The 22,913-nt window shown below is 36.8% G+C and overlaps 2 protein-coding genes across 5 annotated transcripts in view; one reads left to right on the forward strand and one right to left on the reverse strand.

The window, feature by feature from the left end:
* The window catches only part of LOC134819580 (uncharacterized), a 776,807-nt gene that overhangs the window by 172,061 nt on the left and 581,833 nt on the right, over positions 1 to 22,913 (reverse strand). The gene's annotated exons all lie outside the window — the stretch shown is intronic.
* LOC134819184 (excitatory amino acid transporter-like) lies at positions 2 to 22,084 on the forward strand. Of its 3 annotated transcripts, none has more exons than XM_063828976.1 (11): positions 2 to 118; positions 16,927 to 17,078; positions 17,254 to 17,418; positions 17,642 to 17,770; positions 18,031 to 18,191; positions 18,379 to 18,477; positions 18,726 to 18,827; positions 19,020 to 19,173; positions 19,358 to 19,515; positions 19,749 to 19,945; positions 20,195 to 22,084. In XM_063828976.1, the coding sequence occupies exons 1-11, from the start codon at positions 30 to 32 to the stop codon at positions 20,379 to 20,381; spliced, it is 1,593 nt and encodes a 530-aa protein (XP_063685046.1). In that variant the 5' UTR covers positions 2 to 29; the 3' UTR covers positions 20,382 to 22,084. The 3 variants fall into 3 exon arrangements, with proteins under 3 accessions (XP_063685046.1, XP_063685047.1, XP_063685048.1); XM_063828977.1 differs by lacking the exon at positions 2 to 118 and adding an exon at positions 9,770 to 10,092; XM_063828978.1 differs by lacking the exon at positions 2 to 118 and adding an exon at positions 14,403 to 14,466.

The following is a 22,913-nucleotide window of genomic DNA, read 5'->3' on the forward strand; positions in this document are numbered from 1 at the left end:
GTACTTCAACAGACTTATTTGGAAGTGCAATGATACTGGAAAACAAGCTGACAACTGAAGATGATATGAACCTGAAGAGAAGTAACGGAGCGACGTTTCAACCTGGTTATAAAGCTAAGTTAGTTTGTCTTTAATTGTGACCAGTTTGTTAAATTGGCTAGCTATCTAGGTAAACTATAGGTAAAAATATAATATTATTAATCATAAGCTAAAATGTACTAATCTTTGTATTCTATATTACTATTATGTTAACAAATAGTTTTACTCATATTGATGGTAGAAGTTTGGTATGAACTATCATTTAATATTAATTACTGTTGATGCATGATAAGAGATTGGGGGCCCGCGTTCACCAAGTTTTTGATAGATATGACTTGGTGGAGATATCTGCAAACTATTTGCTATTGAAGTTTGTTTATCTTTTAATGTATTTTAATTTAGCCGATGTGCTGCTTACAGTTAGGCGTTAGCTGTTCTCATTCGTAAACCTAGAAATATTGACAGCACAGAAGATCAAATTAGACGATGTGGATGAGGTATCATAAACCATTTATTTTTATTGAATTTATAATATTATATAACATGAACTAATTAGTTGTAATTTGTACTCTTCTATATTTAGATTATTATTTTAGTCGATGGTGAAATGGTTTCCCTACAGTGATTCCATTCTATTGCTTCGAATGGGAAATTGTAATTTTAACCAGAGGAACGAATATTTCATCTCTCTGTTTTTACTCCCTGCCACTCCCAAACAAGGCATGGATGCTATAGCACCACCGTGCATCAGTACAAGCACAAACTTCACACGTACACGTGGGGCCGTGCACAGTATGTAATATATATAATATATATGGTACCAGGTACCTGACCATGTAATATATAAGGAAGAGCACCCGGTCCGGTTAATGACGTTAATAGTTCCGGGTAGCAGGTATAACGCGCGCACACGTGCAACTAAACACCGGTGTTTGTTCTCTGAAACTGCAGGGTACTTTAACCTACTTCCTCCAGTGGAGCCAGCTCGTGCTGCTAGGTTCTCCGGTAGTGTAGTGGTTGTTAGGGAGGTTTTGACACGTGACTTTTGTTTGGACATATGACCTTGGTCCATTGTTTTTATCTGATGCAGTTCTTATATAAGCTGTTTGTCTCGTGACCAGCCACCCCACTATAAGTGTTGGAGTACACGTAATAGTGCATATTTAGTGGGAATCTACAAATAAGTTATAAACGAATTCAATTTGTCCATTATATTTCTTTTCCAAAGACTTTGTGCTCTTGGTCAGGCATTCCTTTTTTGCAAAAAAGTAGTTTGCAATGCGACTTCTCGGCAGTGAGCACATTAGAGTCTAACTCTAGACCTACTTAATGAATATTATATGAGCACACGAAATTGTGATTATATTTGCTTGAGTAAGAACACAAGCTTATGTTCAATCACTTCAGACTTTATATTTAAGCATGCATCTCGATTCTTACTACATACTACTATTACTATAATTCAAACAGAAGTGGTCGAGTCTGATTGCATAACTAAAATGCAAATTCTGGCATGGGGATATATATATTATATAGGGTTCGATTCATTATACTTTTTACGGTCTGGACCTCTGTGGTTTCATTCCTATGTAGCAAGTCTTACGCGTAAGACTTGCTACATAGGAATGAAACCACAGAGGTCCAGACCGTAAAAAGTATAATGAATCGTTGATACGCGTATCAACTATTATATATTTTATATATCAAATTGTTTGTATTTCTATCGTTTTTTTTGTTGACATTCTTGTTAACAACTTGATCAATTTGTTCCCCAGCGTGGTCATTGGTAAATGAAGTTTTAGTCCACTATAGATATTTGTATCCAGCTTTAAGTCTCTTATGATTAACGAGCGTATAATAAATTGATTGTTTTTATGTACAAAATTTGCGGCGTTGATATAAGAGAAAACGCATATTCGAAAGTTCTTATTCATGACAACATATTCCGAGGTCTGCTAAATGCTACACGTCGCAAGATTTAGTATTAAATTTAGATCTTTCAATCTTTGGACAGTATCTTCTCATATTAGCATATTTTGTTCTTCATAGTCTATAACTGTGATGAAAATTGAACAGGCTATGATAACTTCTGGATCAGAGCAAAACACATATTGCACCAATTTCAGACATTACCAAATTTACATTCGATTACTTGTTTTTTTAAAAACAGTAACTTAAGACGACTAAACGTTAAATGTTTACATTTATTAGATCACTAAACTTTTCTGTCCATAATTATCTGGGTTCATTTCATTTCGATGTTTCAGTTCTGAATATTTTGTGGTTTGCTATCACCTAATCCTTTAATCTTATAAGTCAAGCGGTTGTACGATTGCTTACTAATGAAATTGCGGTATTTTAACTTTCCGCCCGATAACATTTAATCATTACCGATTACTACGGAAACCAATACATCAATTAAGCCCAGAAATTGTAATGTAAATTGCCTCCGTTGGTAGATACAGGATCAGTGTCGTGATGACGTCATCATTTTACCTGGATAATGGTGTGGGGAGTGGTGGGCCCCCCTGGCCCCAGCTCTCAAACGAACACCCGCTAGTCTCCAGAAGTACCAGGTTACACCCTGCTCAATATCTGCTGCTGTTATGCTGCTTTTAGCTGCTCTCAACTCCGCTAATCTTCACCTTCCGCTGCTCTTTTTAAGCCAAATTCAATTTTACTATATTCGGTCACGTACTTTGAGCTCTATAAGTGTCGCCAAATTGATTTAGCTTCGTATCAGGTCATGCCTTAGAGACCAGATCAGTGGCTCCCAAGAAAAACAAAATAGCCTCGAAGAAAATTCATTTGAAATTGTAGTTTTACTGATCACCGGAGGCGGAATACGTGACTGATACCCGCACTAAAGGTCTAAAGCTATCCAAGTCATTTTAAGTCAATTAATTTCTGCATTTACATTATATGCAGCACTGACGCCCAACTCCCAAGTGAGATATTCCAATTGGTCCCACCCACTAAATAAGCCGGCCGGCCGGAGTGCACGCTTCGCGTGCACGAGAGAGGTATACAGCTTGTAGCAACCACACCCGCTAAATAAGCCCACACTACACATCGAATTACGGTATCAGTATTCAGTATGCATATTAAAAAACGAAGCAGGAAGGCGGTGGGCTTCCAGAAGGCAACCTTTGCTTACATAAACACAATGAATACATTTTTGATTAGTGAACATTCTAAGTTATCTGTTTGGTTATTTGTTTGGTGCCGTGTTCTCAGTGAACCTGTTCGTTATCCGTATTTTGTCTGTAGAATGCAGGATACAGACACAATCATATTTCAGTCATGTTTCTTAATGCCAATGCTAGTAGTAGTATATCACTGCGTAGTAGACGTTGGCCGAGCCTTCCGGTTATCTTCTGTCAGCTCTATTCATTATCTAATTACGGATTACAAGTATAGGGCGTAAAGTACGATGTCTAGTGTTTACTCAATTTGTGTACTAGATCTCAGGAACGAACTTATCCAAAAAACACTTGGATCACTTTGATCAGCAGAAATGGAGCTGCAAAATATGTTAGATGGGTAATTAAATAGGTTAGGGGCACATACACTTACAGTATACACCGATGTCCGATAAGAATGTATAATTTTCCGGAATCTTAGGAAGCACTTTTCATTACTTCATTGTTAAGGTTGACGTTGTTACTATATTCTGTTATCTGTGCGAGTTTGAGTTTCCTCAGCTGATCTGAGAACTATCACAATGCTGGCAAGCATGACCGTGCCTTTTATATTCACAATACTATGCAATGATCAGAATATGTTGGCTCAAGCTAAGACTGAGTACCTGAGACTCGTGCGCTTACACAACAAAAGCCGTCGTAATGAGCTCAGGAAGAAGAAGAATAAGGAGAGCAAAAAGGAACAGTCACAGTTTAAACAAAACCCATTTCAATTTGGAAGGAAACTGCTGGACGGGGATAAGAAGAACAAACCCCCTAATTTCTCCAAGGAAGTGGCTGACAGATTCTTTAAGAATGAGTACTGTGATAAGGAGAGAAGTGCTCTATATGTAAAGCTTAAAGGACTGCCCGATGCCCCAGTACCAAAGACTGCATTTGAGATGGAGAGATTGGACTGGGATGAGTTTCAAACGAAGCTGAAAAGCCGTAGAAATAAATCATCACCTGGTCCGAATGGAGTCCCATATCTGGTATATAAGAGATGTCCCAGAATGGCGAAAGCAGTATTCAAATTGCTGGATTCTCTATGGGAAAGCCAGAGAGTCCCGCTGCAATGGCGAGTAGGTGAAGCCAGCTGTTACCAAAAACCGAAGACGAAGATGAAAAGAGAGAGCCCTTTTGAGAAAGACCAAGATTGGCAGATTATCTGGGACGAAGATGACCTCCCAGCACAGTTCCCCCAGCACATCTACGGAACTGCAGAACGTCCCGATATTGTAGTCTGGTCTGATAAAGGAAAGGTGGTCATATTAGTAGAGTTGACAGTTGGTGACGAGAGTAACTTTAGTGACCAAGTAGAACGTAAACAAGCACGTTACAACAGAGAGCTTATTCCTGGGCTGCATGGCAGTGGGTGGAAAGCTCAGCTTTTTACGGTAGAGGTTGGGTGTAGAGGCTTCTGGCATCATACCTTACCAGCCCTACTAAACTACTTTGGTGTTACAAAGAGAGTAAAGAAAGCAGTGTTCCAAGAGGCGGCTTTGGTTGCTCTCAGATGTTCCTATGCAATCTGGTTAGCAAGAGAAAACAAGAAGTGGAGTCCCTGCTATAACATCGCACAAAGACCCACTGTTCTACCATCAACTGAGTGAGCTGAGTGTTGGGCCCTTAAAACATTGTTTAAAGCCACACCTGGAATCTCAAGTACCAGGATCAGTGATGGAAGCTAAGCAGATACATAGATGGAGTTGCTATCGAAAGATATAGAACTCAGGTATCCAACATCGTACCTTGATTATATTGTAGTATTTTCTCACCCCCTTTACTATTTACCCCCTTTACTATTATACCCCCTTTACTATTATACCCCTTTATTGTTTTTCAGGCATTAAGACTTATCGAAAGTAGTTCAGCAGGTATATTTAAGTTCAAAACATTCTAATTCAATGTCAAAGATGACAGGAATAAGAAATAGTTATGTGGAGGTTTTTAAGAAATTTGCGCAAAATTCGCGCCAGCATGTTATACGAAATTCGGTAAAAAACCGAAAATTGCCATATTCAGGTGCCTTAAAAACCATGTTAAAATTGAGTTAGAGATGTGAAACTTTGCAGGGCGTCTCGACGTTGATCAAATCGACTACAAAAAAAGTTTCAAGTTTCAGGAGCATTGGGAAGTGGGTTTTCTAGAACCCCTGTTTTACGACAGATTGTTGTGATATATACATATATTCAGGGATAGACGCTTTGACAGTCAAATGTAGTCAATTGTATCCTAAATTTAAGTGTCCATAGATTCAAAAGTATAAAAGATACAGCCATTTCCGACCACAGGTCTTGAAAATAATTGTTTACACTTTAGTTTACATTGTATAAAAAAATTATTTGACGTCATGAACACCCCTTGATAACGTCATCAAGTTAACAGTTTTTAAAACTTGATTTTCGACAAAGTAATAACTTTTAAAATTGATTTAACACCATTTAAAAGTATTTTTTTTTCAACATCTGAGGAAATTTTTATCTTTGCATTCTGAAAATCTACCGGAAAGTTTTCTTATCTTACTCCTTCATAAAGATATTTGCCTTTGAAGTTGTTTGAAAAATTATTTTATAAAAACGTAAATTTTGCGATTTAGTATTCTCTGGTGTTGGGCTATCTCTTGGGTTGTGGAGCTCAGTTCTGCTTCCTATAGGTATAAATTGTGCATTAGGCTAGTTTTAAAGTTGAAAATCAAAAAGTTGCACACGTGGGGACACGCCCAAATTGATTAAAAATTGCTAAAATCACTTAAAATTGGTGTTTTCGCGATTTTTATCAACTTTGGAGTCCCGTTGTGATCCAAGTTCTATTTGAAATCTTTTGAAACTTTGCACGCTTATCAAACTATATATATAATACCGCTATGCAAAAATTTACGGCGATTCAATATTGGATAAGCACGCAACGTCCGCTCAAAGTTTGCACGTCCGAACGGTGAGAATTTTGCTCATTCCTGATTTCGAACAAATTCTGCTTTACCACGACAGTTCAATGTCAATATATATGAATTTAATGGCATCTTTATTGCTGAGTACAGCTGCCTTCGGGTAGTTCTTCTTAATCTATTACAATTGTAAATTAATGGGAAAAGCGAGCGACCGATTTCATTCTCGGTATCATTTTGCATTTGAGAACGGTCAATCAAATTAATATCATTTCCTTTTGTTTGGGAAAGAGATACACTGGCAGCGGTCCACTCTACCCATGATTATGGGTTTTGGTCAAATACATTTATACATTACAAGCTTTAAACTGGACGTATGAGTAGTTGAGTAGTTGAGCAGTTGCTACACATAGTTTAGCCCATGCCCCATAACCAACCGATCGCACCGTTTGTGCTTTTATACAATAGAATTTATAAATAGAATTTATAAAATCTATCCAGATTTTAAAAATTGTTACCGTTTTACTAAATTTATCAATTGATTTATGTACGAAACGAAACGAAACGAAACACAATATTTACTACCCCGCTCGTATGTAACAAAGATATTGCATAAAATATACCTAAATAATTTACACAATACGGTGCCCATGTCTGAGCGGCTCTCCACAAAAACTTTCTCTCCTCCTCAGAGCAGAAAGTTTTTAAAAAATTTATAAAGTGGGATCTCATAAAAATTTAAGAACCAATGTACTTTATATGACAATAAAAGATAAACAATTGTGTCACACCTAAGGTTTATAAACTACCAAGACGTGCGCCGAGTTAGACTCGTCGACGGTCTTATATAATTAGAACAAAAAATTTACGAGTATCACCCGTTAAGTCACACACAAGAAAAAACTTCATGATTATGCATCGTTCACTATGATATCATGTCCTCGCAACAAATAATACCACTTCTGATATAATATCGTCTCTTCAAATCCTTCTTTGCCTTTTCTTTCATCTCCAAAACGAGCAGATGATGTCTGGCTTGCTCCTCAGGTGACCGATCTGGTGAAATGAACACAGTTTTGTGGTGCTCACTCAGTTTCAGGTTTTTCGATTTTGATAAAATCTGATGTACAGTATTCGAATTTGATAACAAAATTTTGACAGGTCTGGTCTTGTCAGCTGATTTCCTTCCAATCCTTACAGCTTCGAAGTGTGGTTTCACTTCAATCTGTTCAAACAGTTCGTCTACTTTGTCTGATAGTTTTTCTTTACTGTCTCCTTTAAACCAAAAATGAGAACATTCCTGCTGCGATCCTCTTCTGACACAGCCTTCTGCACAACTTTTTTCAGGCTCTCCTCCGTTATTGTAGTGTTCGGCGAGGCTTTTAACACAGCTTGACTGTATAACTTGATCTCAGCTTGAACAATGTCCTGAACAGCAGATTTTACGGTGGTCTGAACAGATTCCAACTGATTGGCTTTGGCTTCAAGAAGTTCCCTCTGCAGTTTGATAACCGACTCTTGTGATCGGATGAGACAACTCTTCAATTCCTCAACATCTTTCATTGCAGTCAGAGTTTCTCCGACGACAGAATTCAACTGCTTGTACATATTATACATCAAATTTGATAAAACCTTCTTGACTGGCTTTTCAAACTTTTCAACTGAAAACCTTATTTTATTTTCACAGTTCGTGGCTTCTGCAACATTCGAAATTAAAGCGTCGAAATCCTCATTCGCTTCGTTGAAAAATGTAGAGTGTCCTGATAAACGCTGCAGTAAATCTGTGTCCTCCATCATGTACTTAACTTGTATTACAAGGCTACACGGTGGTCGCAGTGTAATTAAACGATTTTACTGATGAGAGAGCAACTGTTATCAACACACAAGCTTAAAGGTTTAATCAAAACCTAATATATAATATATATATATATATATCTAACCTTACATGTAGTTGGATATTGACCATGGCTGAAATTGTCAGTAAATATCATCAAACATATATATAATATATACTGTTTGAATGACCCTTTGTATAGCTCTTATACTCTTTGATACAGCACATAATTAATAACATAGTGTAAAATAGGTTGGGCACCAGAACAGTCCTCCCGGGGCGTACCGATGGTAAACTCTGCCTGCTCACAAAGGTACGGTAACGAAGTGGCGTACACGGGTAATTAAACTGTACAAGGGTACGATAGAGAAGTGTCGTACACGGTACTTAAGAAATACACGGGCACGATCTTGAAGTATCGTACGCGGTACTTAAAGAAATATACGGGTATGATATCGAAGTCTCGTACACGAATACCTGCAAATCTCTAGCTCTCAAGCTCTGCAATTTCACTTTAACTCTTACAGGCTACTGAGTGCCGTATAACTTTAAAAGATCGAATGACTTGATCCTAAGTTAGGTGAGAACAAAGGAAACAGGGTATTCGAATAATAAGTCTCGAAAGGTAATGAATTACTATATTATCAATAAACCAAGACTAGCGACTCGTCGGCCACGTTACACTGTTCTCGGAAGCGGTAACTTTTACAACCTTACCGTTAAACAATCCTCCCAGAACTGCCGCTAACGGGGCAAGCAAAACCTACCAGCACTGGGTCACGTGACATCACATGGCGAACCACGTGACACCGCGCGGCCCAGTCTGTCCAATAACCTGACTTAACTAGCTAACCTGACTAACACGTGCCTTCCTCCGCAAAACCATCCATAATCTATTCCACTAATCTAATCTAATCTTATACTAATCCTAACGGTTATTTAACACTAATACTAGAATATTCTAAAAGATCTAAAAAGCCTACACCCTGCTGCAACCAGCTACCATATTACACTAAACAATAGAGTAACTGTGTGGTAAATTTAATATCTTACATCCACCAGAGCCCTTATATTATTTAAACCGCACATTGTAAGTATTTTAATTTGATTAATATCAAGTTATGGAAGTATATCCGGGTATGTAAAGGTCTTCAGGTTTTGATAACGAGGACCTTTATAGGTGATTAATATCGACAAGTTAACCATCCGTTGATCATGTTGTTAGCATAATATGTGCTTCTTATAACAATAAGAAATAAAATAAATATGACAGAAGAATTTGTCGTTTACTTCCTGAAGAGGGACACAATGTAGTCGCTACACTGAAGCTGTGTGGTGCCCAAAATATTTTTAGTATTTTGTATAATGTATCAATCGTTAAGAACTTAACCCTGAATTTTGAAACCTAAACCCTATATATACTACAAAGTTGTTTGAGAAAACGAACTACCTCAGTATCTATTGTTTGTTGGTGAATATCTCAACGTGTAATCATCTCAGATTTCTTGTTTATTGTACAAACAGCCGTCAACTATATTGTAATACTATTAGTATTACCATTTTCGTTATTTTCGTTATTTTCATTATTTTCTGTTATTTTTCGTTATTTTCTTAAATAATGAGAAGAACCGAGAACGTACCACAAAGTTTTCAATTTTTTAAATCAGAGATAAGAATTGTTTGCTGTTTTTGGCGAATTATTCAGCTTAATTGCTATGTTTTGTCTCTTCACATTTGTCGCACATAATTTTAGGCAGGTGCGGAATCGCACTATTTGCAAAATATTACCGCACCTGGCACGTGCATTTATTGACTATTGAGTTAATATAAGTAACAGTCGAAAAAGCAACACTCAGTACATTCTAAGAATTCGATGAGGCTTATAACACGCTTGGACCACATATCCATGTGTTTTGTTTGCTTTTATAAAGTTCAAGTTGATCATACTTTGTTGATCAAGTACTTTGTTCTACGTGATCTACAAACATTTTGGACCCTTGTACATTAGTAGAAGAAGTGCTATTTTGAGAGAAGCCTCCTCAATCCTCATTCATAAGTGTGATTTTGATGCCTTGTTTTGCACCTGAGGCTGAATCAGAATGGTTGCCGCTCAATAGTGACAATTATGTATATTCGAAGGGTAATAACACGTAAGTTGGAAGTCTGCATGAACCCCTTTACTCCTTTATAAATAAACAGCTGTTAGTCTTGTTGGGCTGTGTAAACAAACTTATAAACTTTAACTGACCCTGCAGTGTAGCATGATTTCCCTAGCTTTAAGCTGATGATAGCTGTTATAGTTATATATATGTAAAATTGTATTAGTTACATATTGAGAGGCAGTAAAACTGTCAGACTGATGAATGCGTGAGGGACTTGCCGCCGCCCCATCGACTCTGTTACATCGCTTCCTGTCGATATAACAATGTTATTATATCAATCAGTTACTTAAAGTTAATTAATGCGCGTGTTACTGTTATTTACTGATGATGATTTTAATAGGATCACTGACGTTGTCTGTTTTATTTTCATTCCCCGTCAATTGGGAATGAACGTATTTTGTAATTTGTATCGCCAAAACTTTCTATAAGTTCAACTATTTAACATATCTTTGGTCATGTGCTACGATCCGTTGAATTAATGAATAAATGTACCCCTGCATTTTCGTCTCTGAAATCAGCCTTACAAAAATCAACAAAAGGAGCTTACATTACATGAAAAACAGCTCTTTTTTGAAGAAAAGGAACAAGTGCACTGCTCGGGAGACTTATTGGTTTAACAAACGAGATTCGTTTTAATCATACTTTTAACTTTTTAGCCTTCCTTCTGATGCTGTTTTTCGGCTGTTCTACTTTTTTGGGACTTGAACTGAATAAACTCGATCTATAAGATGGTAACACGACTCCTGTCCGACAGCGACATTTGTCCGACAGCGACATCTGTCCGACTCAGGGTACCAGAAAAAAACGACATCTGTCCGAAATTGTGATCTGATTTCAATACGTAACATTTCCAATTAGAGACATGATCCGAACTGTTACTTGCTAATTTGTATACGTCGCCCAATCCTAAGATGAGAAGTATGTATGATACCGGGCGAAAAGTACGTACTTGTACTTTATTTTGAAAAGTACGTATGATACCTCAGTGTACGATTCAAAAAATGTTCAAACTTATTTTCACAGGCGCGATGTAACGTTTTTTAGATCCGACGTTTTATTTATTGGAAACTCCCGACTTCCACGATTGAAATTTCATTGTCATGATGGTTTTGAAAGCCATATTCATGGAGATAATAGAAACACTCAATCGCAGATAACAAAGAAAGTTTAATAAGCTTCATCATTTCATCAAAACAAAAAACAATGAACACGTGCACTACATTATTGTATCTGCGTACTTTTCCGCAGTATTTTAAAAGTACGTACTTGTACGATACTTTGAAAAGTACGTATGATACATACTTCTCATCTTAGGCCCAATCCTATAAGATAACCCCTAAAAAGAAATTAGCAGGATTCAGGTCAGGGCTGTAAGGAGGCCAGCTGAGGTCTGCTTTCCCTGACATCAGTATTTTTCCAAAATGCTCCCTCAGCCAACCCACACTTTTTTGAGAGTAGTGAGGAGGGGTCTGTCTTATTTGGAAAATACAGGAATTATGGTTTTTTTCTTTTGAGGACTCGGATAACTTTCCCACACAACATAGCGATATCATTTGACGTCCTTTTCGTGCCTGCCTCCTCATATTCTTCATTCTTGAAAAAGCGGGATCCGAAGACACCATGGTTCCACCTTTTCCCTGGTCTTTGGACCTTCCACAGTCTCAAATTTCGTCACCTGTCGTTGAATAGTCTTGGGATGAATTTTCCTGCCTGATTTTCCGTATTTCTTCGAAAGTGCACTCCTAACAGCCGTCCAACTGCTTCCGTTGACACAGAGAAGCTTGACGATGTCTACTCTCTTCACGTTTGGTAGGGCAAATTTTGAAATTTTCTTTGAAAAATTTCAAAAGATTGCAAAATTATGAAAAAATGGGTTTTGACACAACTTTGCAACTTTGCAAGAAATAACTAAAATGTAAGACCTAACAAGCATTCCCAAACGAAATTAGACATATACAGAATAGTATTACAGGTTATATATTATGAACATCATCATTGCAACAAGCATTCCCAAACCGATTTCATTTAATTTGCTCCTTCATAAAATTTTTTTTTTTTTCCTTCATAAAATAGAAAAATTATAATTTCAAATTTGGACACGAGTCTTGAAACACCCTGTAGACTGAGTCAGTTATACGCTATTTAACAGATTATGTTAAATATTAGAGGCAATGAAAATGCAAACTTGTTTAATTTTTCATGACAATTTTTATAAGGATTGATAGCTTTTAAAATCTCATGAAAAAAGGCTTCTCATCCATGAGTATACCATAAATTTTCTAAAGTTAAATACAAATTTATCATCTCTTGATTCTCAGTAAGTTTTCATCAGCTCACCTGAGTAATTGTCATCACGAGTGTCTTTTTCGGTATTTTCTGCAGTTGTATAAACATTTCTCGCATATCTTACAACTTAGCAGCTATTAGGTTAATGAGAAATTTCCTAGTTCTACATGGTATCTTATAAGTTGATTGAAATATGACATATTATGGGGGCGACTGTCTGTTGATATAAATACTTCGTGTCAAAGTTGATTTTATTTGGTCATAACAAGTTTTTAGACGTGGCTCTTATTTTTTCTTGTATTTTATTCAAACGTGACAATTTGTTGATTGAGAAAAGTTTGTACGCAACGAAATGAAACCCCTAACTGTTAATCATATGCTAGAATCCTAACCCTAACAAGAAATAAAGAACACCGCAATTAAGCTGAACTATTCTCAACGTTTACTTTTAGGTTAATTCCTTTGCCTCACACAATTGTTATGTTTAACACGAAAATTAACTTTCTTACGTAATGTCTTACGCCGCGGCAATTCAAGATGTATAACGCTAGAATTGTCCTAATAGAAGATTTCACGATAAGATAGTCAGCAACTGCAAGGCTAGGGCTAGTGGAGCTGGTGGTGAGCATAGTTGAAGTAGATTCCAATACATTGTGTACTATATAAGCGAGTCTAACATGCCTAAAAGTGACTCAATTTTAATCTGTTGAGAAATTGCGATCCAGCTTGACAAGTTATTCATTTGCCAAGATTCACCCTCATTTATTTGTTAATTAAATATCGATAATATTGAAAGTCACTGCATTATCAACTTGCCATCTGATAATAATATTAAACATACTGGGAATATTTTTATTGAGAAAAAGTGTTCTTTTTATGTTTTTCTTGACTTTTAAAAGTAATCCTGCTTTTCGAATTTTTTAATATTGCGCCATGAAAAACGTTTGACCCTAACCATAGTGATGTGTTATGTTTATGTTAAGACGTATGTATAAGACGATCATATCTCATTGCACAGCGATACCAAGTTGAAGTACACAAATCTGATAAAACGAATAACGGCCGATGGTGCAATAAAAGTACAGTGTTATGTCAATAGTGCGCACAAATATATTGCCTCTGGAGTTGGTTCTAACTGCCTTGAGGCCTTTTAGAAACATTTGTGATTTAGCACATTTCGGTATGTTATTTATAGACTTTTATATTATTAAAAACACAATTATCACTTCTCTCCTGCATTTAACACATGTCACGATGTCATGAGCTCAGCAGAGGTTTTAAACCAGGAATCTGGAATATCTTAAAATTTGACAGGTATACTCGTTGATAATGATACACTTTGTATCTTGTGACTCATTTCTTGGTTAAATTTTGGGTCACGAAGTTTCACTGTGGAATTCCTGAGCGGCAAGTTTGAGTGTAACTTGCTCTTTGATTTCAATATTTACCATTGAATACACGTATGTTCACCATACAGTATACACTTATGCTGGAATTTGATGTTGCATAAGTCTTTATTAATTAATCGATTAATTAATTTCATCGCGTACCATCTTATTCCTTTTACCATTTACGGTGTTAGACTTCTAAAGTTGTAAAATAAATGTGTATTACGTTTTAACTAATCGGTATAGATTTTACGTCGAGTTTATGATCATTTAATTCTCCAAAACAAAGTGAAATGTCAATCCAAAGTTGCTCGTTATTCTTTATGCTTTTAAAAGAAAAAGCTTTTAAGATGACCTAAAGAATACAAATACATTTCCTATTCAATTATACCAAAGTTGGGAAACAGTTTTTAGCTACAATGTACGATCCTTCATTGTAACGTTGCTTGTGGTTTTAGTGACTTTCAATGGCTAAGTATATACTGCATTAGATGGGAACTAGAAATAGCGTTTTATTTGTGGCATCCATTAGTGGTTTTACAGGTATAAACATCGCAAGTATTGCTTTAGTAGCTTTACTGTAAACTTGTTTCATGGATAAAGGCTTGTTGGTTTATTGTAGAACTAACCAGAAATTATGGATGTCGATAGAAGAACAACGCATGTTCCTTATGTCTAAGAGATCAAGGTAGGTGGAAAAATCAAGAGTTTTTAAAGGTTATGTCAAGAAATATTATGGACGTCTATGTTCGTTATTTATAAAACCCGCCTGTTCGTTATTTAGTACATTGTTTGTTTGATTGAGCTGTCAGTTTTAGTATCTGGATATCAGTAGTTATTAGTAGGACTAGTTGTATTATATACAAATTACAACAACATTGCTTTGTACATTAATCAAAGTAAAAACTGACTTTGCTCCTCTGTTGGCTTACAGCTGTTCTGCATAACTGAGCGGTGACTCACAATGTTACAGCTGTTCTGCATAACTGAGCGGTGACTCACAATGTTACAGCTGTTCTGCATAACTGAGCGGTGACTCACAATGTTACAGCTGTTCTGCATAACTGAGCGGTGACTCACAATGTTACAGCTGTTCAGCATAACTGAGAGGTGACTCACAATGTTACAGCTGTTCTGCATAACTGAGCGGTGACTCACAATGTTACAGCTGTTCTGCATAACTGAGCGGTGACTCACAATGTTACAGCTGTTCAGCATAACTGAGAGGTGACTCACAATGTTACAGCTGTTCTGCATAACTGAGAGGTGACTCACAATGTTACAGCTGTTCTGCATAACTGAGCGGTGACTCACAATGTTACAGCTGTTCAGCATAACTGAGAGGTGACTCACAATGTTACAGCTGTTCTGCATAACTGAGAGGTGACTCACAATGTTACAGCTGTTCTGCATAACTGAGCGGTGACTCACAATGTTACAGCTGTTCTGCATAACTGAGAGGTGACTCACAATGGCCTAACTTTACCTCCCCTCGGTTAACACGTGCCACTGATTACCCAATCTGCTTGCAGCAGATGTACAGATCACTGTCGCGTGCAAAACTTGCGTCACCAAAGTTCCTTAAGATGAACCCTGGTAGAGTTCCTCCAGGATCTAAACTAATTTGCGGTTATTCGGCCCCATGCAGGTTAAATCGGCTTTTCTGATCTGGGGTTAAGAAGATGTTATGCAGGATTTGTGGTTAGTCTCAGGTTTGCTTGAGTTTGGCCAGAACTCACCAGTAACGACTTTTTAGCATTCCACAGCGCTCCACATCACATTTGTTCAATGCTAGTTGCTAAGTTATTAATGTTGCTAACACATTTCTTTTGTGGAACTTTCTTAAAGTTCCACAGAGAAATGTGTTAACTGAAAGATAGACGGTAGACCTCATAGAGTATGTGGGGTGTGTGGTTGGACTGTTGATTTATTGGTCTCTACTCTCTATTGATATTATTGTTTAACTTTTTGAGCAGTGTCTTGTTATGGCTATTAGCCTTATAAGGCTATTAGAGGACTGTTACCGTAAAAGCCTGCTTTTAGCCAGTTAATAGCCGGTCAGCATTGTGATTTGTGCCTATTTGACTCTTAAAAATACAATGCTTATCCCAAGTTACATGGGTACTCACACTTTTCATACAATAAATCTTTAGTCATCATTCTCTGTAGCCTAAAAATGTACTCTACATTCCATGCAGCTCTTCCTTGGTAAACTCTGGGTCGATTGTCATGCTAATACCTCCACTATAGCAGATATGAGAGGAAGCACTTGTAAAGCATTCTAATAACGTTGTTATTACAGTGCTTTACAATTGCTTCCTCTCATATTAGTAAATAACTTTATTTTTAAACAATTATGAAGTTTCGTGCCATTTTTAGTGAATTGAAAGCCCTTTCTTACTTATAGTTTTTAAAATAAATTTATCTTTAACTCTGTTTTTATATCGAAAGATTCTGTCACCGGTGTCTTGTTCGGAGCCTCACAATAGAAATTAAGCTGTTTTACATTTTATCTCATTTGATACCAACATTCTGCTCCTTCTCTTGGTGTTTATTCTATTCATTAGAATAGAATAAACACAATAGAAATTAAGCTGTTTTACATTTTATCTCATTCGATACCAACATTCTGCTCCTTCTCTTGGTGTTTATTCTATTCATTAATAAACCTATCAAACTTACCAGCAAAGTTGTACACCCCTTCTTGTTAGCATTCTTAATAAAAGTGCAGCCTATAACAGCTATCAGATATTTGCACTACTTACAAAGCACCAGACTCCCGCATATTTGTGAACTAACATTAAACATTTCCTTTTTAGTTTTTTCATTATATTTAAAGATATAAGATGCGACCTGCCGAAACCAATCGTGCTCGTCAGAATCGTCCCCTCAGCTGTTCCTTAACTTGGCTATTTCGACAGCAATTTGAGATACACGTACTAAGTGTTGGGACTTTTTTATTTCGTGCTGTAAGAAACTAAAAGCAGTTCATTTAATTAAATTAATCCTGCTGAGGAAGAGGGGTTCGAAGTTTTCCTAGTTTAATGAAAATTGGAAATTGAGCTCCAGTCCTACTTTTTCTTAAGTAACTGTAAGCTTTACCAGGCTCCTTACTCCTACTTTCTTTTAATTGAAATATTGATCTCAGGGACATGGGTACTGATACGAAGACAGACACGGATGTCTTGACGCCCGCGCAAAGGGGGCCCAAAACCATTCTCCAGAATATTTGGTCCAAAGTATGGAATAATCTGCTTTTCACGCTGACCCTGGTTGCTGTGGTTTTGGGATTGATTTTAGGTAGGGTTATGCGTAACTAGCTTCATATAAATAACAAGTATCGATTACTTTTCCTCAGAAAATGACTGCTGGAAACCAAAAATAACTCAATCTTTGAAGCCGAATTATCAGAAACAAATGACACAATGTGTGATAGTCACACTATTTATCAGATGATAATCACACTATTTATCAGGTGTGATTGTACAACAGACAGTGACCCCCTACTCTACTGACTTGGTTGTAGTTCTTCTCAAATTTCCTGGAGAACTGCTCCTCAGGATGTTGAAATGTGTTATCCTTCCACTGGTTGTCGCTAGTGTGATCACCGGACTCGGGGCTATTAACGCTAAATCTTGTGGTTAGTTTTTCTTTGGTTTTAAATTAATAAACTTATACTTACTGGTGGGAATGTAAGCCATATTTTTCTAAAGTTTTGAATTTGGTCGCTACAATTTTCATGGCTTCATGGCGACTGGTAGAATCATTCTAGAACGCTCTAAACATTGAACTCAATTTTTAACAAACTAACATGAAGTCAAAAAACATAAGAATGATATACAATAATCTGAGCACATTTACAGGTAAGATAGGGGGAGTGGCAGTGACCTACTATCTAACCACAACGGTAATGGCATCTATCCTCGGACTCTGCCTCGTCTCCATCATCAAACCGGGATCTGGAAATCAGGAGGACTTCATTGCAAAAGACGGTTAGTTAGTTTGTTGTCCGGGTCCGTCTTAATTTACAATAAAGTAAGTTGGTAAATTATTACATATTTTATTGAATATACTGCAAAGTTACAACACTTTTTTAGTGATTCTAAAGGTTTGCACATATTTTCTAAAACAATATGCGGGGATACTTGTAGGCGGCAAGGAAACCTTTCCTCGTATATTTAAACCAACGAAATCTAAATATTGCTGGACCCTAAGACCCGCCCTCTAAAATGTTATCATGCTCATTGCTCAGTGACCCTGAACCAGAATACAAACACCCTGGACACAATGATGGACCTGCTCCGAGGAGCCTTCCCAGACAACATTGTGCAGGCCACCTTCGGCAAACATGCTACTGAGCTGACTAACGTGACCCGAGAGGATGGGTCCTCTTATCTCAACCGGAGTTTAGAGGTGATTTTAAAAACAATCGTGGTCCATAACTGTGCCAGCGGTTCATCGTGATAGTGTTAATATTAAAGTGTATATTTGTATAAAGGAAGTAAATTTTTCGGATTTTGATTTTCTTCGATACTTAGATTTTATGATCCTTTTTGAGATTTTGCTTTTGAACCAATAATCTAACGTCTTATGTTTTCAGTTCAAGTCCGGAATGAACATGATAGGAGTTATAGTATTCTCCATTGTGATCGGAGTGATAATGTCATTACATCCAAAGGAAGCAGCTCCGCTCATGAAGGTGGACTGGTTTATCATTATCAGTTAATTAATTAGTTTATTCAATGATGAATTAATAAGTTAATTAGTTCAAACGATCGCCTACATTTCAGCGAACTTGCCATTTTTACGTCTTGATAATCACCTGCTAATCACCTGGTAATCACCTGTTAATAACAAGATAATCACCTGTTAATAACAAGATAATCACCTGGTAATCACCTGGCAATCACCTGTTAATAACAGTATAATCACCTGCTAATTGCCCAGGTGATCCAGGCTGTGAATGACGTCACTATGAGATTGGTCACACTTATACTGTGGTATTCTCCTATCGGTATCTTCTTCCTTATCGCTGGCCAGTTTGCAGGGGTAAGTCTATCTTGTTACCACTTTTTAAACTCAGTCATAATTATTAATTTTCAAATTTTCCCGGAATTAGTAATTACTCATTTTACATTAGTAGAGTAGTAGGCCGCAAATACAAAGCATTGAATCACTTGTGACTACCATTTGGATTTTTATATTCAGATTGAACCTTTATAACATTACACTGGTGGTCAGGTTGAGAACTTTGGCGAGATGATGGCTCAGCTCGGTATGTACATGGTAACTGTGCTCGGTGGTATTGCTATCCACTTCTTCATTGTCCTACCTGGTATCTTCTATGCTTTTACACGAAGAAATCCTGTTCAGTATTACCTCAACATGTTGCCTGGTTAGTTCACTGTTCTGACAGTTAGTTCAACAAATCAGAACTCTCCATCTTACTAACTGAAAATTGTGGGAAAAAATGTTTTTTTTAATGCTTTTTTACTCAGTTAATCCCAAAATTGTCCTCTAAAAAGTGCTTAGTGTGTATTCCCGAGTATATGTTTCTGACACTGACTTGTCCGTCACAGCGATTGCGACTGCATTTGGTACAGATTCCAGCAGCGCCACCATGCCAGTAACCCTGAAGTGCGTGGAAGAGAACAACAACATTGACAAGCGGATCTCCCGTTTCGTCATCCCGGTCGGAGCTACAATCAACATGGACGGTACTGCTCTTTACGAGGCGGTAAGTGTTAGACGGAGCTGCTGTCTCGCTGTAAACGGAAGAGTTGACATAATCCAGTCAGAATTAATATTATTAATCAACTTCAAGCAATGCAGCGAATATAAATGTCACTATTAAGCAAAAGGTGACAGCACTTTAATCAAATCTTGTTTAACAAGTCCTAAAGGCGACTGAACTTGTCAACCATGCTTCCTAACTTAAATCCCCCCTCCTTTAAAGCTTTACTCTGTCAGGTCGCCTGTTTGTTCATCGCCCAAGTAAAAGGAGTGCCACTGAACTTTGGTCAAGTCATAGTGACTGGACTGACAGCGACTCTAGCTGCAGTGGGAGCTGCTGGTATACCCTCTGCTGGCCTTGTTACCATGGTCATGGTGCTCAATGCTGTCAATTTGCCCACCGACATGATATCCGTCCTGCTCACTGTCGACTGGTAAGTTTTCTGTAATAACCATTGAGGTGTGTTAGTATCTGACGTCTCTTCTGATAGGTCAAATGGAAAATATGGAATCAATTTATCAGTAAAGGAATAACATTGTAATTTCATGACAACTTAGTTACATGAAATAAAGTCAACTCAATTCTAAATAAAGTCAGCTCAATTCTAAATAAGGTTGACTCAATTCTAAATAGAGTCAACTCAATTTTAAATAAGGTTGACTCAATACTACTACTGTCCCAGGTTCCTGGACAGATTCAGGACGATAACAAACGTGATGGGTGACGCACTGGGCTGTGCAATAGTACAGCACTTGTGCGCTGAGGAACTAGCCGAGATGGACAGGGAGAAGGAACTTCAGGAGGAGGGAGGGGCAGAGAACCTGATCCACTCCAGGAAGGGAGACATCGAGATGGGGTCTTCACTGTGATTACTTTGCGATATTTAGGTTTTCCTGGACTGATAGGCTCCCCTCGCGTTATTACTTCTTTCGGGCAACTTCTCAGATGTAGTTCCGAAATGTTTTCAGCCTTCTCACGGCCCCCGGCCCCCGCTGAAATTTTGTCTGCCCTTAAAAAAGTTATTATGACCAATGATAATTCGTGTCTCTAACAGTTGATTAGAGGGCTGAAAATTCGGTCGAAAAGACGTGATTACCATATACCACTCTTGTCCAATAAAATTCGTGTGAGTTTAATTAACGGGTGAATCACCCGTACAATATTAATTTGAAATGCATCGAAGCAACTCGGCGCTCGAGTAGGTTATAAACTTATAGTTATAAGAGTTTACTTATATGTCATAATTGAAGCTAGAGAAATAATATTTAAATCTTGTGATATATACAGCAGGTACGGTAGTAGTAGTAAACCCGCAATGGGGTGGCTTGAGCCGCCTCAATAGGATATTAGTATTACATAAATTTATATTATTATTTATGATAATAATTTATTCAAACAATATCAATAAATATTATGATGGATCGTTCACTATCTTAAAATATACATATAAAATCAGTCTATACTATAAAATAATCAAGAATCTATAGTATAGTACGGCACCATGGTTTGTCGGGCACGTGGTCACCGAGTGGCGTAGGACATGAGGTACAGTCAGTTGATAGATTAGTATAACGTGACCAATTTTAGCCAGCGAGAAGGACTGATTTGATTAGATCCACAGCTCACAATTCACATCTTTTTAGTTTGAGAGAACAGCAAGCTTCCTTTTTGAACGCAAGCTTCTTCTTCGACATTGATATTTATGAAATATAGTATTCCATAAGTATCAATAACCTAATTTAGTTTTGGAAAATATTCCCAAGACTTGTCTTTAACCGGACCATCAGCACATTATAGAACTTCTGACTCGTTGGGTCAGGAGTTCTATAACTTCCCCTCTATTGATGGTACGACCTACCATTAATCGACCGATGAAGACACTTATATGTCTAATAGTTCGGAAAAACTGTTAGTTTACATTTTTAGTTATACTAGTGTGTATCTTTATTTCATAACATATCTTATTATTACTCCATTACTTGATTTTAATTGATTTTAATATACATGATACATTTATTGAAAACATAAGAAGTTAGAGCTATAAATTAATCTGCGATATTGAATGGCATCTTGATTCCGATAGTCCTCCTCCGCTCACTCAATATCTACATCGACTATATCGGCAAATTTGTACGAAGATACAAATTAAACTGCAATTCTGTTAGCATAATTAAGCTTTCTCAATGTCAGCGTCCGTTTATTACTTATACCCGTGCAATTCTCCTATTGCTCGCATACTCGTATATATTACATACTATAAGATTTACACAATATTCTAATATTATTCGCACATATTCTCCCATTGTTAAGCAGACACCATGGTTAGGAGCAGTCTTTAATATAATTATACCGAACATGTGCTTTTAGAACACGGCCACAAATCCAATAAGCTAACAGATCTAACTTTTGATTATTACCATAATTTTGGGTTTATGACTCCCGTACATTTCATTTTATAGATGTGGTTACTCTACATTTTTATTGCTATCGATAAATTTTAAGATTTACTTAAAGTTATTACTTTCTTTGAATTTAATGTTGTTTACATTGACATTTTGATTTACACTTTACAGTCTGACTTGTTAATGCTATTAATATTGATCGTACCAACAACCTTGTTCGACATATACCTATGCAGTATTTGTGTACAACTACAATAAATTATTCGTGAAACAGAAATACAAGCAATGTTTTAAACAAACATTGGTTAATCGAACATGTTTGTGAATGATATTCGAGGCATCAACAATCAAGGTTAGTGGGTTTATGTCTGTGTATTGATGTGAACGCATATAGTATTAGCTAAATACACAGTTAAAGTTTCCAACATTTTAAAGGCTGAATCATAAATGTAAACAGAGCCGTAGCTACCAAAAAACGAATTTGAACCCAAATTTTTAGTTTACTTATAACCATTTAAATTTAAACTTATTTCATCAAACTATTTTACATAATGGGTGCATTTTATGAATAAAATTAAAAAGTGAGTGAAAATCCGAAACACTGCAGCATTTATCCTCACGCTTCATCAGCTATATAGTTATACTATATACGGTAGTAGTACGTTTTTGCGTATAATGAATTATTCGTGAAAAAGAAATACAAGCAATGCAATGTTGATAATGATACACACTTTAATCAATATCTCAAAATTAAACCCTAACTCTAACGAGAAATTAGACCAACTTCCTTATATGGTCATATCATGATTCGTGTGATCGAGAGTCAAGACTGTCTTTCGCCAATATCTGAATCTCGCCAAGGTGATTCAGAATCAGCGTTCGAAAATACAGGGATTTAGGTTGGTTTCATTTTGGAAATCAAGTACAACGTGATTTAATTTTAGCACGCTCGTTCTGAATACATTGCAAAATATTTAACGATAATCTCGATTATTATAT

Source organism: Bolinopsis microptera, chromosome 8 (genome assembly GCF_026151205.1).
Source record: "Bolinopsis microptera isolate Bmic1 chromosome 8, MBARI_Bmic_1.0, whole genome shotgun sequence".
NCBI classification, from domain to species: Eukaryota; Metazoa; Ctenophora; class Tentaculata; order Lobata; family Bolinopsidae; genus Bolinopsis; species Bolinopsis microptera.

Coding starts and splice junctions, on each gene's coding strand:
- LOC134819184 (XM_063828976.1), top strand. CDS start 30: ATGATACTGGAAAACAAGCTGACAACTGAAGATGATATGAACCTGAAG. Junction 18,478..18,725: donor AAGCAGCTCCGCTCATGAAG/GTGGACTGGTTT, acceptor CTAATTGCCCAG/GTGATCCAGGCTGTGAATGA. Junction 19,174..19,357: donor TTACCTCAACATGTTGCCTG/GTTAGTTCACTG, acceptor TGTCCGTCACAG/CGATTGCGACTGCATTTGGT.